Source organism: Parasteatoda tepidariorum, chromosome 5 (assembly GCF_043381705.1).
Source record: "Parasteatoda tepidariorum isolate YZ-2023 chromosome 5, CAS_Ptep_4.0, whole genome shotgun sequence".
Classification (NCBI taxonomy): Eukaryota; Metazoa; Arthropoda; class Arachnida; order Araneae; family Theridiidae; genus Parasteatoda; species Parasteatoda tepidariorum.
This window is the reverse complement of record NC_092208.1, coordinates 31,787,896-31,804,348: the sequence shown is the minus strand read 5'-3', so window position 1 is coordinate 31,804,348 and position 16,453 is coordinate 31,787,896. Positions and strand designations below refer to the sequence as shown.

Genomic DNA, 16,453 nt, shown 5'->3' with positions numbered 1-16,453 from the left:
ATTGGTTAATCAAAAAAAAAATTAAACTATGTAAATGGTTCTGATTTAAATTTAAAAAAAATCTAATTAAAATTTTTTTCATAAAAAAATTCTTATTTTTTGCCTATTTTGCTTGCACCCCCCCCCCCCCCCCNCCCCCCCCCCCCCCCCCGTCTTTGCAGTTCTTTATTTGTTTTCATTTTACGATTTGTGAATTTCATTGTTCTGTTTACAGACTGTTCTGCCAGCATCTGCTAGTGATGTCTATTATCGTGATGAGATTGGAAACATTTCTACTAGTCATCTTAAAGTCTTAGAAGATTCAACTGAAGTGGAATTACGTCCACGATTTCCATTGTTTGGTGGCTGGAAAACTCATTATGTTCTAGGCTACTATGTACCTACTTATGAATATTTATTTAATAGTGGTGAGTGTCTGTACAAAATACTGTCGTAGAAAGTATTTCGTAAATGTCTTATACCATATGAATTTTGGATTAAATTTATATATATATATATTTATTTATAAAAAATCTGTTTTCAGTTAGAAAAAATCTGTTTTCAGTTCATTTGAAAATTTTTCAATTCTTCTAAATCTTTGTCCCTGTTTTGATTTATTTTTGGAAACATGAGTTTTAAAGCATTTATGTTATTTACAAAATACGAATGTTGTTTATATAATAAAATATTTAATAGAATCATTAATTCTACATATTTAATATTGAAACTTTATTAATGATCACACAAGTTTCTTTAACAAAAATTAATGTATTATAGTTTGGAGATGCACACACACACACAAGAAAAAACCTATATGTATATATTTATATTTTTAGTGATTGTAAAATTTTGTTGAATATTTTGAATAAAAAGAAAGAATGAATAAATGAGTTTGGTTTCAAAACCTAGACACTAAATGACAAAAATCTCTTATCCCAGCATTTCAATAAAGATAAATGTTTTTGTTACTTCTATAATGTTGAAATACTTATAATTGTTTTATAATAACTGTCATAAGAACATGGTTCTGTTGTAAATTTGATTTTTGTTCATTTCAGTTGGGAAAAAAAAAGGAAATATTTCTTGAATAAAATCTGTAGAAATAGAAAAAAAAAAAAAAAACCTTTTTCATTTTTTTGTTTTTTCTTAGTTTATCAGAGGTGATTGCGCCTCAGAAAAAGTTTGTAATAATTTTTTTTTCTCAATCTGCAATCAATGATCTTGGAGTTTCTGGAAATTTATGATATTTAAACAGTTAATATCCAGATAATTCATTTTTGGAATTTTATCTTTTTCTCCAAATATAAATATATAACATAAGAGCAATAGAGCAACTTTTGTTTCCTTTTTTTTATCAGTGTCGATAAGATGTAAATAGGGAAGGGAGGGTTTTCTTTTTGTTGGATTCTTCAAAAGGGGTGGTGGTTATGGGGGGGGGGAGCAAAGAGTCCTCTATGGTTGGGATTATAATAAGGGGGCAAAGAGTAAACTAAATAATAATAGCAATAAAAACTAATAGAAACTTCACCCTGCTTTGTGGACTTTTGAACATGGTAAATTGTCATTAAAAAATAAAATAGTATGTTAAAAAACTTAGGATATTAACTATCAGTTCTATTTGTAAGTTAAACAAATCATATATTTTTTGTTTTTAAAAGAAGTGTAAATTTCAAAAACGTTATGCTGATGCATTCCTCTTTCTCAATAGTAAATATTGTTCATGTATCCAGATTTGTAAATATTTTTTAAGCTTCTTTCTTGTAATAATTTCTTTTGATTTTAGATTAGTGCTGATTTTTTTTCATAATTTTTTTAAAATCTGTTTTCCAGTTATTTTTTTTTTGATTAAGTTCAGTAATTTTGTTATAGAGCATTGTTAAATATCTTATTTTTTATTAATTGAACACTTTAGAAAAAGCCTAACTGGGCTTAAAGCAATTTTTTTAAAACTTAAGTAATTTTATAATGAAGAGCTATGTACTTTCACATGTCCGTACTTAAGTCAATGTGATTTATATTACTTATACCTTTTTATCTGAAAATTGCTGTGCTAATGTAGTTATCATCTAGTTAAAGGACCTATTTGTTTTTCCAAGTTTTCTCCTAGGTATGTTTAAAAATCTAAATATTTCTTTTCAGAAAATATATCTATGAATGGAAAGGAAATTTTGTTTCAGGTGTTCTTTTACTTTTTAATTTTTTTGTTTTAAATTTTACTTAATAATTGACACTGAGTTTTTAAATTATACTATACATTGTCTTTGATGAAATGTCAATAATTTTGAATGATAAAGAAACAAAACAGACTGCACGTGTTTTTATTAATAGAATATGTTGTATGTGTTTACAAAGCACAGCACTATGATATTAAAATTTTACTAGAAATTTTCAAGACTTTTGAATGGGGATCATAGTTACAAGCATGTCAAAAATTTAAGTGCAGATTTCTATGTGATTTTTATTTAGTACTTGGCAATCAAATGGCTTATGTGTGCTTTGTCATTCTTGCTGGTTATTAGGTATTTTATTGCGTAATGGACCAGTTAATTCTAAGAGTATGAAGAATGTATTAAATTACTATTGAGAATTTGCAATATACTCCTAAAAATTGTTTGCTAGAGAGACAAAGACAAAAATATAAACTAGAAAATCTGCTTTTTAACTCTGAAAGTGAAGTTTTGCAATGGTGTTATATGAATATAAACAAATAACTTTAAAAATTAGAAAATCAAGCTTTGATGTGCATACATAAGTTCAAGGTCATATCTGCCATTCTTGTCCCATTAATAACTGTTAGAGCTACTGTTGTTAAATCAACATGTAGACCGAAAGTCAGACTGTAAGAGTGATATAATTATACTATAATTATACCCCTCTCTTTGCTCTGGACTTTACAAACATCTGCACTTTTGTCAGCAATCTTCAATTCGGTTACTGTGATTGATTAATCCTCTTCCTTCCCCCCACTCATTGCTCTTTTATGGTATAAAATTAATCCTCTATCTTAAACATCAAGATAACTATTTTTTAGAAGCAAATTCATAAAGAATTTCTTGTAATAAGAACTTTTAAATTGGAAAGGGGCGTTTTTTTGGTTCTGATTGGCAATCAGTATTTGTGTGAAACTACAGGAGGACTTTCTTTCTTTTTGAAATAAAAGCAAAATCATGCATTACTAGATTTTTGTCTGTAGTATCAAATTTATGAAGTTAAAAAAATTGATGTCAAAATTTATTCTCAACATTCTGAGATATAGTTTAGAAATTTTAATTTTGTCATGCACAATGCGCCAAAAACACGGACCACCCAGAATAACTCTTTATATAATGGTCAGATCTTCACGTTCTAGGACTCAATGGCTTAAAGGGGTGATCTCAAATATGTTAATTAATAAGTGTAGATATTATTTTAAGTTGCGAAATCAGGCACAAAAACGTACTTTCTGTGAACCTTATTTTTGACGGATTTGGAATTCTGACCTCCAAAATATAGGGTACAGCCGCGATCTGGGAAATATGGTCCCAATAGTTTGCTTAGGAGAGCGCTCCAAAAATTAAGCTTCTTAATGTTAATTTTACTTTTTACGTGGTTCGCTATATCTCGAGAACTTTTTAAGCGAATTGAGCATTTTTTACACACAATTATAAAATTTGTTTATCAAAATATAATTCCATGCAAAAATTAACTTTTAGTAAATATTTATTTTATTTAATAGTGGACAAAATTTTTTTTGAATTGTAAGGTATAAAATTTTTTGCATCATTTTAAAGAATAGAATTTTGCCTTGTAAAATTATATTCTTTTAAATGGTATAAAAATTTGTATACCTTAAAATTCGACCATTATTAAATAAAATAATAAGCATTTATTGAAAGTTATTTTTGCATGAAATTATCTTTGGCTGAACTAATTTTATTATTGTGTCCAAAAATGTTTCAATTTGCTTAAAAAGTTCTCGAAATATGGCGAAATACGCAAAAGTAAAATTAACATTAAGGGGTGCAATTTTTGGAGCACTCTCCTGACCAAACTATTGGGATCATATTTCCCAGATTGCGGCTATCCCTTATATTTTGTTAGTCAGAAATTCGAATCCGTTGAAAAAAGGTATGTTTATTCAGAGAAAGTATATTTTTGTGTCTGATTTTGTGACTTAAAATATAGTCTGCACTTATTAGTTAGCATATTTGAGATAACCCCCTTGAGTCATTGAGTCCTAGAACGTAAAGATCCAACGTTTATATCAGAAGTTATTCTGGGTGGTCCATTGTTTTTTACCACACTGTACTTCGATTTAANTTTTTTTAAAAAAAAATTTTTTTTAAAATTAATTTATCGAATTTCGATCCGGTTTTTTGGTTTTCCGGTTTTCTGATTTCCGGATAACGGGTTCTGTACTGTACTTTTATTTTTCAGCAACTACAAATTAAATTGTATGAAGATATAATTGCTTTCACCTAATTTAATTTTGAAATTATTGTTAAAATTTTTATTAATTAATATAATTTATTTTGATTATATTACTTATACCTTACTTGAGATTTTCTATTTAAATTAAAACAAATGTTTAAAGTTATATAAAAATATATATACTAGAATTGTAATTTTACCAACTGTTTATTCAGTGATGTTGATTGAATATAGTTTTATGAATATGGTTTTAGCTTAGAATAATTATTGGATTATATTAAGACTATTTAAGTATATATCACTCCTATTTTGATCTTAATAATTTTTTCTTTAGGTGATCAGTATGTTTTGAAGCTGCGTTTTGTTGATCATGTGTTTGATGACAGTATAGTAGATAAATCTACTGTTCGTGTGATTTTACCTGAAGGAAGCAAGTAAGTTGGTTTAGAAATTTTAAGTCTCTTTTAATACTTTTCTTAAAATACAGTTTAAGACTAGTTGAAATTTATTTATTGAATGAGCTTTGAAATAATGCTTATAAGTCGTTTTTTTAAAATTAATAATTATAATTTTGAGGTAAGGATATAGAATTCAATTAAAAGGCACTTATTGCTTTATTTGAAAACATGATTGTTTTCAAATAAAAGTGTTATTTGGCTTTTAGAGATGCTAAAAAAGAAAAGTGTTATGACAGCAGAAACTTTCTTGGTACTTAACGTAAGAAAAAACTGGTTTTTATTTCATTGAAGCAATCAGTTTGAAGTTTAGATAAAGCTGGAACTAATGTTGGGAGGTTTCAAAAATGTTTTCCCATGAACTAATCTTACGAGATTTTTGTAGTTAGCTCTCTGATAAATTTTACCAGGCTTCATAAAATGTGCTTGTAAATTTGCTGAAAATCATTTCTGTACCAATAGTAGTTTAGAAATACCTTTTGACATTTTACTTTTATATTTGCTTTGGAACAGTGAAGGGTTTTGTGATATCCAATGCAAGATAAATTAAAGTTCCATCATATCGTGTAAAATAAATAAAAAAAAACACTATTTTTTTTCTCACTTTGACTCCGAATCTATCATTCTTAAAGTTGGTACCAGTAAAGTAGAATAAATGTGTCTCAGAAACTATTTTTCACATTTCGAGCAATTCTGAATTAACTTGATCATTAACACATGATCATGTTAATGTTATTAACTAATAGAATTGTTAGAATTATTATTTAGTTTAGTCATCTCTGACAAGTAAATAAAGCTAATAGGTCAAACTTATTTAATTTTTTAACTAGAGTAAAATTTTTTGATAAAGAACAATAGTTTTCTCAATAAGATGACATTCTTCTTTTTGATGAAAGAGCTAATTTTTATTTAATAACAATAAAAGTAATGGAAAAGTCTCCAAAAAGTTTTGAGTTAAAATATTTAAGGGCTAACTCTTGATTCTATTTAAGGTTAGTGAAAAGCTTATTAAGTATATTAAGCTGTAAGTTTTAGTTTCATTCATCCAAATGCTATTTTCAAAATCCCATGAAAAGTGATATTTATAAAGTGACTAAAGGTAATAAAACCAGTACTCATTTAGGATTATAGTTTTCTTTCCTATCTTAAGTGTCTTTAATTGAGCTTCTTTGTTTCTAAAATTTGACAATCTATGTTTCATTTTAAATTGCAGAAAATGTGCCTAATGTTTAATGCGCCTCACATTGAATTACTACACTTAACACTGAAAATGATTTAATAAATATATATTCACGTGCACAATTTAAATATCTTTTTAAAATATTTTATTAGATAAATCAAAATTTTGAGATATATTATAATTCATCAAATTAAAAGAATTTTGAAATAAAGAACAACTTTCTAAATAGAAATATCATAATTGCAATTTATCATTGTTGCATTCCAATATTAACTAACTACTAAGGGTTTTAGTTTTGAGTGTGGAATTGTAAAAAGCTTAAAATAAAAAGCTCAATTTATTGTTTTTTTAGTTCACTTATTTGCTGATATATATTATTTTATGAATTTCCCCTTTATTTATAATATCTTTTAATCCATATTTAACCCATATTTTTTTCAAGTGCAAGTGTTTTAATTTTTTTACCTGACATATAAATTGAAATTAATCTTCCTGATATTTTTGTAAATTTTGTTTTGTAATCTTAATACAATTAAAAACTAAATTTATAATTTTGAATGAAATTGTAACTTGGGGAAGTTGTGGAGAATATCAATTGTTTCATATTACATATTAAATTACTACTGAAAGTATGAAAAATTGCTAAATAACTGCAGAAAAGTTTAACTATAACTTATTATTATCATTCCAATATTTTTTTTTAAAGTATTTTTTTTGAATCAATTTATTTGGCTCATGACCGATAATTTTAATGCAAGTTTTTGAATAAAATTTGTAGCAAAAGCGCGATGCAACAATTGTACTGTAACTAATTTTTGATTTTTTTTTATTCTTTTTTCTTAAACGCAACATCTTAAGATTATATTTTATTTTTTAAATTAGAGATAGAATTTAAGCAATTAACACTACTTAGAAAAACATTTTTCTTTATACATTAGTCATAGTTTGTATCTTAATGGAATTATCTCACAACTGTATTTTTAAAAATCAATGATTCTGATGTCCTAATCTTAGAATTTTACTTGAAATGATGTTGGTTGCTGTCTAAAAATAATTTAGTGCATTTATTTTATTTGTAGAAATATTCAGCTAAAGATGCCTTATAATGTGAAACGTCTATCAGATGAATTACATTTCACCTATTTAGACACTGTAGGGAGACCAGTAATTGTGTTGCAAAAAGATAATTTAGTTGAACATCACATTCAAGACTTTGAAGTAAGAACTGAATATATTTTTTATTTTATGATTAAATTTATTTCCTTTGTATCACTAGGGTTGATTGATTAAAGTCTTGATATATATATCAATATTCTTTACTTAAAATTCGTATTAAAATGACTAGATATCTGGTCAGATATTGATGTTTTTCTTTTATTTAAAAAAAAAAAAAAGTTTAATAATCTATTAGTAGCTTATTTTATTCTTCAATTTTAGTTTTTAATTTTCCTTTTAACATTAACTTTTCGTTATTATTTTCAGTTTCTATGTTCAATATTTAATTTGATAATTAATAAAATAATTTTTTAAATAATAATTTTTTTTCTCAAAAAATAAATTTTTTTGTTTTGTTGTGTCTATGACATAGCCGAATCAAATGTTTCCATGCGTCTTGATTACTGCTTCTGCGATTAGCAAAATATTTAATAATGATTATGATAAGGTGTAGAATATATAGTTATTCAAGAAATAATGCTGCAAGTTTTTACATCAATTATTTAAAAATTTTGATTAAAATGTTGACAAAATTCATATTTTATTTATGAAGGTTTAATTGGTTCGTAAGCATAGTCAATATACCATTTTTTCCCTTCATGCTTTATTATTTTTCTATGTTTAAAAAGAAATACATATACATAAGAAAAATATTGTTCTTAATTTTTTTGTCTCCAAATTTCCAAGATCTTAGGTTTTAATGTAAGAGCAAATTTCATTGTTCTAAATTTTTTTGTCTCCAAATTTCCAAGATCTTAGGTTTTAATGTAAGAGCAAATTTCATTGTTCTCAATATCATTTGACAAATATTTCACTCAGAACATTGCAGACACACTTCAAATAATTTATCACTAAGTTAGCAAGAATAAATTTTTTTTATTGGCTCTTGCAGTCATGATTTTAAATTTTATTTAAAATGTTTAGTCATTTACATGTTTTATATAAGGAATATAAAAAAAAATCGGAAATTTTTTTTCACTTTTCTTGAATTATATTCCAGGTTTACTAACAAGGAAAACTAGGGAAGTTTGACTCGCTAATTTTGAAATTAACTCGTAGGATGTATGCCTTATGAAGAATAATTTTAGGCGGCATCATTCGTTTCGGCCCATAGAAGGTCCTGTGAGAGATAAAAAATAATTTGATGTATAGAAAAATCGGTATTTTATTACTTCAATGCAGACTATTAGTTATTGTAATTGTTTCATACTCCAATTAATTTGTAACTAATTGGTTAAATAATTAATTTTCTAATTAATAAAGTAATTAGCAAATTAATTAATTAATTATTAGTTAATTATTATTTATTTATTTATTAATTAATTAGTTGATTTACGATTACATACTCCAATAATTTGGAAAATTTTTTGAAAAAAAAATTTAAAAAATTTGATGTCAATTTTTTTTAAAATTTACCTAACAGGTTTTTCTGAAAAACTACAGATATATAAAATTTTCGAAATCAATTTTGTCAATAAATATGCAATAAATATGCATGTACGTGAAAGTACCACAAAATTAATTGGAGTATGAGATAATTACAATAACTAATAGTCTGCATTGTAGTAATAAAACACCGATTTCCTATTTTTTGAATTATTTTTTATCTCTCACAGGACCTTCTATGGGCCGAAACGAATGTTGCCCCATAAAATTATTCCTCATAAGGCATGCATCCCACTAGTTTATTTCAAAATTGGAGAAATCACACTTCCCTAGTTTCCCTTGTAAGAGTAAGTTTTATTATTCTGAAATTTTTTATTTAAGGTCCCAAATTATTTTAAAGNTGCCCCCTAAAATTATTCCTCATAAGGCATGCATCCCACTAGTTTATTTCAAAATTGGAGAAATCACACTTCCCTAGTTTCCCTTGTAAGAGTAAGTTTTATTATTCTAAAATTTTTTATTTAAGGTCCCAAATTATTTTAAAGCATCAATTTTTAATTAAGCTCTTGTTCCTAAAATATTTTTTAAGAAACTACTATGGACTTCTGAATATTTTCCCTATTCTAAATTTTATTGAAGAGTTTCATTGGTAATATGAGATTCATTTTATGGAATACTATGATAAGACAATATTTTTAAAATCTGCCTATCTTCATTATTCCCTACTACTTTTCTGCAAATTTTACTAAATGAAGTTTGTAATTCTGTCTCTCTGTCCACTACTGACTAATTACCATTTTTCTTTTCTAAACAAATGGATTTGTTTTTAAAGATTTAACACGTTTCTATTAAAGAAGCCGTCAAAATAGACTTGAATATATTGATTATATATCTTAGTGTTAGCAACATTTTATAATTACTGACAGAAAAATAGCAATGTAAAAAAGTGTATTTTTGATTTAATATTTTTTAAAAATTATTTTGTTGAAGTTTTTAAAATTGTGTATGCATTTTTTGCTATCAGTATGATGTATCATCATGCTAACTTATTTTTATGTAGGTTCATTATGAATATCAGAAAATTTTGATGCTTCAAGAGCCATTTTTAGTCGTTAGTGCTTTGTATTTGTTGTTTATTGTTGTCATTATCTATGTCAGATTGGATTTCAGCATCACAAGGGTAAGAAGTCTTATATAATTTTATTTTATTTTGGATTTTCTATTTTACAAATGGTTCACACTTAATATTAATTATTTTCTTTCTTAAAGTTGTCAAGCATTTTATTTTCTGCTTCTTTTCCTGTCTATTCTACTATTTTGTCAGCTTATTAAATTTAAGAAATATTGAAACAAATATTGTAATAAGCCCAAATAAACAATTTAGAAAGACAGGTATCTATTACAGTTCTATATGCAATTACCATTATCAGTTAAAAGATGCAGGTACTGTGTCTTGTGATATCTATTTTCTAATTTGTTGAACTGAACGCAGATCCTACTTTTGAATATTATAAATTGTTTTGCTTTTGTTTCCTCCTTTGTTTATTTAAGTACTACTTTCTTTTTAGTATATTTTATTCTGAATTATTTTGCTCTAGTATATAAAGTTTTTTTTTATTTTTTATCTTCTGCATACATTCCAATATTTTTCTTTTGAACTTATTCACTTACCTAGCATGATAACAGTTTAAATTTAATGATAAGTTTTTTTTTTTAAGTTTTTCTTTTCAAGCAGTAAAACACTTAATTTTACTGTACATTTTTATTTCTAATTTATTATTTGGTCAGTATTTATTCATTAAATCATTCTATTTTTATTTCATTAAAGTTTTATTTTCTTTTTATTCATAACAAAAGTTAAGTTTTTTTCCTTTAAGCCATAAAGTTTTTTCTTTCCTTAAGTTCCTTAATATAATAAATAGTAATGTATTATAAGCAGTGAGATATGAATAACTCTATCAATTCAAATTATAAACTATATTTAATTTGTTATATATAGTTTATAATTTGAATTGATAGAGTTAAACTGAAACTATATTTAATTTGTTATACGTAATTTATTTTGTATTTTTCTCATATTATTACTATTTTCTTTATAAATAAAGTTTTTTTTTAAAAAAAACAGTATTTAAGTTACTTTAAAAATTATGTATTCAAGAGCATTTAAAAAATCTAACACAATGAAAACTTTTAAAATCATACTATAAAATTACAAATTTAAAGATTCTAGAATATCATTTGTTTTGGATTCATTAACATTTGCAGCGTTGTTGTGCGACTCGATAGGCTTTACCCCCATCAAATAAATTCAAAATTCCTTATTTAAAATATTTTACAAAAGCATTTGAATCCAGATTTTGCCACGCGTCTAGTATTATTTGATGCATAATGTATATAGAAATAATTATTAACTAACCAACAGCAGTCGGTTTATATTTCCTACTTAACAGAAATTAGTTTCTCGTAATCAAAAATAAGAGTTCAACTTATACAGTGGGTTGACTTTTACACCAAGGTATACATTAAATTTCTTTCCTCTTTTAAGTACTTAAATGATTTTTAATTTTGTTTGCTTTATGTTTGTTATGGCTTTGTTTATTATCTGTAACTATTTACTTATAAAATTAAGCAATAATTTTTTAATATATTAGCATATTTTTTTTTACCAAATTTATTACTTGGCCAGTGTATTTGAAATAGTTTTTTTATTATCAGAACTTCGTTTCTTTCACATTTATTATTTTTAAAAAAAATAGGATCCATTAAAGGAAAGCAAACTGCGAGTGTCGGGCTTTATTGAAGCTGTTCATCACCACTGTGACAATAGAATGAAAATTTATAGCAAGTTTGATGAGGCACTCTCTAAATTCAAACACAGTAAAGATCTTAACAACTACCAGAATGTTGTTAAAAAGTTGAACAATGACCATAAAACAGAGACTCAGGGCATTAATGACCTTAACACAAGACTTAAGCAGGAAGGATCTGATGTCACAGATAAGGTAATTTTTTTTCTTCAAATACAGCAACTGTCAGCATTTAGTTGCATTTTAAGTTAAACATTTTTAAAATCAGTTTTTCCAAAGTGGGATCAAATTTAAATTTTTGAGACATTGCATCTAAAACAAAGGGCATGGATTCGGCAGTGATCGGAAGATTTTTTCAAAGGTGATGTGCTTGCAGGTTTTTCAATTTGTTGGATGTAACAAAAATTTTAATTCCCTTTCTCTTTTCTAGTCTGCTTAAAAAAATATAACTATTAAAACTTTTATTCTACTATTTTCTTGATTTGAATTTTTTTTTGTCTGTTGGTTAATATTAAGAAGTAGTTGAGGATTCTATAAGTGATAATTCGCAATTCAGTTATACAGGGTTCCCACTTTTTCAACAGAGCAAAAAGTAAGCACTTTTAAGGACTTTTTTTTTGAAGAAATGAAGGACTTTAAAAAATTGTGTGATTGTTTATCATTGAATATACATATGGCACTAGTGACAGTGCAAATTATTTACCTTCCTAAAAAAAGCAATCAATAAAAAAAACTAAAACAATTTTATTATAATGTAAGCTCTGATATAACTGCATTAATTAACAGGCTCGCCAAAGAATCACCAGGCAAATTTGCTTATCCTTAAGAAATAAAAATAATAGTGTAACAATCTAGAACTTTAAAAAAAATTTACAATGCAAGAAAACAAATTATAAATAGTTACCTAATATTTAACTTTTTTGTTAGAAGCAAATCATGCTTTCTTATTTAGCAGCCAGGAAAAAAAAAATTAAGTATTTTTTAAAAAACACTTGGTTTTTACCAATAAACCCCAGGTTCTTAATGAAAAATCTAGGTGGGCTGGGATTTTTCAAACACTGTTTCTCACAAATCTGTTTAATTTTTACTACAATCATGAATTTTAAAAAATGTTATGCTTTCTATAAATTACACATTTACTTATTACACATTGAAATATTATACAAATTTATTTAATTTGAGATTTTAGGAAATAGTTTTCATTATGGATTCTGGTTCAAAATGTTTTTTTTCTCTGATACTTCTTTTCTTAGCGTTTTACTTAATCCAAGGGTGATTGTGAGCCCAAGTCAAAATTCCGGAAAATTTCTCACGAAATAAAAAAAAAAAATTTTTTTTAAACTGAAAAAAAATTTAAACAAGGTTTTTTTCTTTTTCTCAATACTTCTTAGTTTACTTAAAATATATTTTAAAATTTTGCATATACCTATACCATTTACACATACCAATAATGACTTGGAAAAGTAATTGAAATTTACAAATATGTCTTTCTTTGTTGAGTTTATGATTATAATAACTATTTACAGATAAAAAAAATTAACATTAATCTTGAATATAAGCTTATAAAGTATCTGGCTCTCCCTTACAAACAAATAAAATAAACTGAGATTTTAAGTTCCACCTTTGAAAATTTGACTTTCGGACACCTTTGTGATCAATGATTTTTTTAAACGTCTTAACCTTCGATCTCCGGAAACTTCCGGATCACGGTTAGCGAAAAATCCGGAGCACAATCAGCCCTGTTAATCCCTAAAAGCAGATGCATTACCAGTAGAGCTTAATTTCTTGAATTCTGTCAACTTTGAAGGTTAGTGTGGGTTTTCTGCTTAGGTACCTTGAAAAAAAAAAAAAAAAAAAAGAAGAGTACTATCTCTTTTATGTGCAGTATTCCCCTTGTTCACACTATTTTCTTCTCTTTTAGAATGCTTCACTCTCCTCATAAAGTATTATTCTAGGCAAAGGACAGAATATATTAATGAAAGGGCATGTTTTCTTCTCCTTGACTGTTGCCCCCCCCCCCTTTACACACATTAATTTTTGTCTCTCTAAAATGCTTTACCTTCCATGCTTGGTCTAATTCTAAGTGATAAGAGAACTCCATTTTATTTTAAAAAATTGTTCCTATCAACCGTAGTGATGCTAAAAAATTAAGGACTTTTAAAAACCTTGAACCAAAATTAAGTACTTTTAAGGGCCCTTATTTTCCAAAATAAAAATTAAGCAGTTTTTAAGGACCGTGGGAACCCTGTATTAAAATTTTTCTTGTAGGAGTCAGCAAGTGATTGTGACTTATATTGTCATTTGGTACAGAACTTCAGTTTAAATCTGAACATTTTAGTCAGTTGGAAAGCAGTTAAAATTTTGGTTGCAATATTTCCCTCCCACAAAAAAGATTTAAATATTTTATATGTAATTCGTTTAAACATTCTGATGCGTCGTTTAAAATTGTATAACACTTCCATTTGAAATCTCGATTCATTTTGACTTCAATATACTAAGAATTTTTCAACATGAAAGTTGAATGCTGTAATTTTATGCAATAGTATATTTTTATCTGTGTTCAGTATTCTAGCTTGTTTAATTGATTTGTTAACTTGAAAAGAAAAGTATCGCTCTTTTAAGAAAAAGTGAGATATGAACTAAAATGTAAATTTTTATGTAAAGAACTGTTACTAGGTTGCTATTTATATTTCTGGCCTAATAATGAAAAAACAAACATGTAGGATCGAAATTGGTTTTATTGTTTTTCAAAATATTCTCCATGACGATCAATACACTTTTGCATGCGTTTGAACCAATTTTCAAAGCACTTTTTCCAGTACGATTGAGGTAACTCCAAAACATGCGTTTTGAATGCATCAACCGCTTCTTCGGGGGTCGAAAATCGTTGTCCACGTAATTTATTTTTGATGTGTGGGAATAAGAAGAAGTCATTGGGTGCCAAATCAGGGCTGTACGGCGGATGACCCATCAGTTCGATCTTTCGCTCCGTCAGAAATGCCTTTGTTTGAGTCGATGTGTGAGAGCTCGCATTGTCATGATGAAGAATGATTCGCCTGTTCTTCTGCTTTTTTCGAATTTCTCCGATGACTTCTGGCAAACAAATGGTCGTGTACCATTCAGAATTGACCGTCCTGCGTTGCTCTAACGCCACTGTTGCCACATGACCGTTAATGCCGAAGAAACAGGCAATCATTTGTTTCGATGTGCTTCTTCCTCGAACAACTTTTGTTGGTTTTGCCTCGTCTTGGAAGACCCATACAGTTGATTGCTGTTTTGTTTCCGGCTCATATGCATAGATCCATGATTCGTCACCTGTGTAGATGTTATACACAGCCTTTGATGTACCTTGAACGTATTTTTCCAACATTTCCTTGCACCAATCGACACGAGCCTTTTTTTGAGCATTTGTCAGATTATGCGGGATCCTATGCGAAAATTTTTTTTTACGCTCAAATGTTCATGCAATATTTTATTGATGCTAGTCATACTAATGTCCAAAGACGCCTCTATCTCACGGTATGTCACATGACGATCTTGCTTTATCAGTTCACGCAGAGCATGGATCTTTTCTGGCACAACAACAGATTTTGGACGACCTGCACAGGATTCGTCCTGGATCGAACATCGACCACGATTAAGTTCGTTATACCAATTTTTTACAGTGCTGTAAGGAAGGCGCTTTATCGCTGAATAAAGAATTAAGTTAATCGAAGCACTCTTGTCTTGACAATCCACGTCGAAAGTTATGTAAAATATTGGCACGAAAATGTTCACGATTCAATTCCATTTTTTGAAAGAGAAGAACTTTTCAATTTACTGTCAACAACACAAATGAAGCTGTAATGGTAAATCGTCTGCTGAATTCATGTTTATAAATATCACACTTTCGATTAAAATCTTCTGCGGTCGCCTAGCAACACTTACTGTTGCCAAGGCCCGAAATTTAAATAGCAACCCTCGTACTTTCAAATTTAGAAGTCTAGTGCTTGAATAATGCTTTCCAAATTTTGATTAATTTTTCAAANCCTTAACAGCGAACGGAAAAAAAGGGGGGAGGCATTCCTTTTGTCTGACCCTTGCCGTTTCACGGACAACTCTGTTAAATATGCTCTACCTTCTAAGAGAAAAACTATTTTAAGTAAGCGCCACCAAGAGGGTTAAGCTTTAATAAATGTAATTTACGAATGACCTTTATCCCATCTCTGGGCAACAACTTTTTTATTTATACATTTGTTGCTGTAAAAAAAATATGGTTCTGAACAAATATTTTTTTAAAATTATATTGAGTTTTATGAGAATTCTAAGAATACAAAAGTACCTGTTTATGACTATGTTATAATTGAAAATAAAAAATGATAACTATATATTTTTTAGATTGGTGAGCTCCAACGCTGTGACAAAGCTTTCAAAGACCAGCTTCAGCAACAATCTGTATTGGTAGAAAAATTAGTTGCTAACAAAGTCAGCAAACAGCAGTACCTCGATTCTGATGCTGCTATCATTAAAAAGAAAGAAGAAACTATTGAGAAGATGAATGCCATCTTGTGTACATTGTAAACAAATGCCTCACATGAACATTTTCATTTGGTTGCTTCTTTATCCTTACTTAAATTCATTCCATGTTGATCAAAATGAGAAGAAATGTGTTTGAGTCATTATCTTTGTAAGGGTGCAAAAACTAAATAAATAAAGTTTTTTTGTTTCTTTGTAATTCATATTCTTATAATTCCTATTGTTCATAAATGCATACAGTTGCTAAAAATCATCTGAGAGCTTAGTGAAAGGCGATTCAAAAAAATATTTTTGAAGGTAAAAAAAATTTGTGGCAAAAGATGTTAACTATTTGTCATATTTAAATATGCCAGTGATTTATTTAGCCAAGTCACTATATTTCGAAGATCTCAGTTAATGAAGGTAATTGACAGTTTTGGAGTGCTGGAAGTTATTTGCAAGGTATCTGCTACAATTTAGATTTTCAAATTCATGACTTAACGAAGTTACTAGTTGAAATGATAGGT

General features: G+C 27.4%; 1 protein-coding gene across 1 annotated transcript; it reads left to right on the top strand.

Annotated features, from left to right (window-relative positions):
- Positions 1 to 214: 214 nt before the first annotated feature.
- On the top strand, positions 215 to 16,146 carry LOC107444181 (dolichyl-diphosphooligosaccharide--protein glycosyltransferase subunit 1; the record flags this gene model as incomplete). Its single annotated transcript, XM_071181251.1, is given in 6 exon segments — positions 215 to 407; positions 4,724 to 4,823; positions 7,104 to 7,242; positions 9,686 to 9,805; positions 11,382 to 11,627; positions 15,810 to 16,146. Coding segments are annotated over 6 exon segments (981 nt in total), but the record flags the coding sequence as incomplete, so codon positions are not given.
- Positions 16,147 to 16,453: the final 307 nt, after the last annotated feature.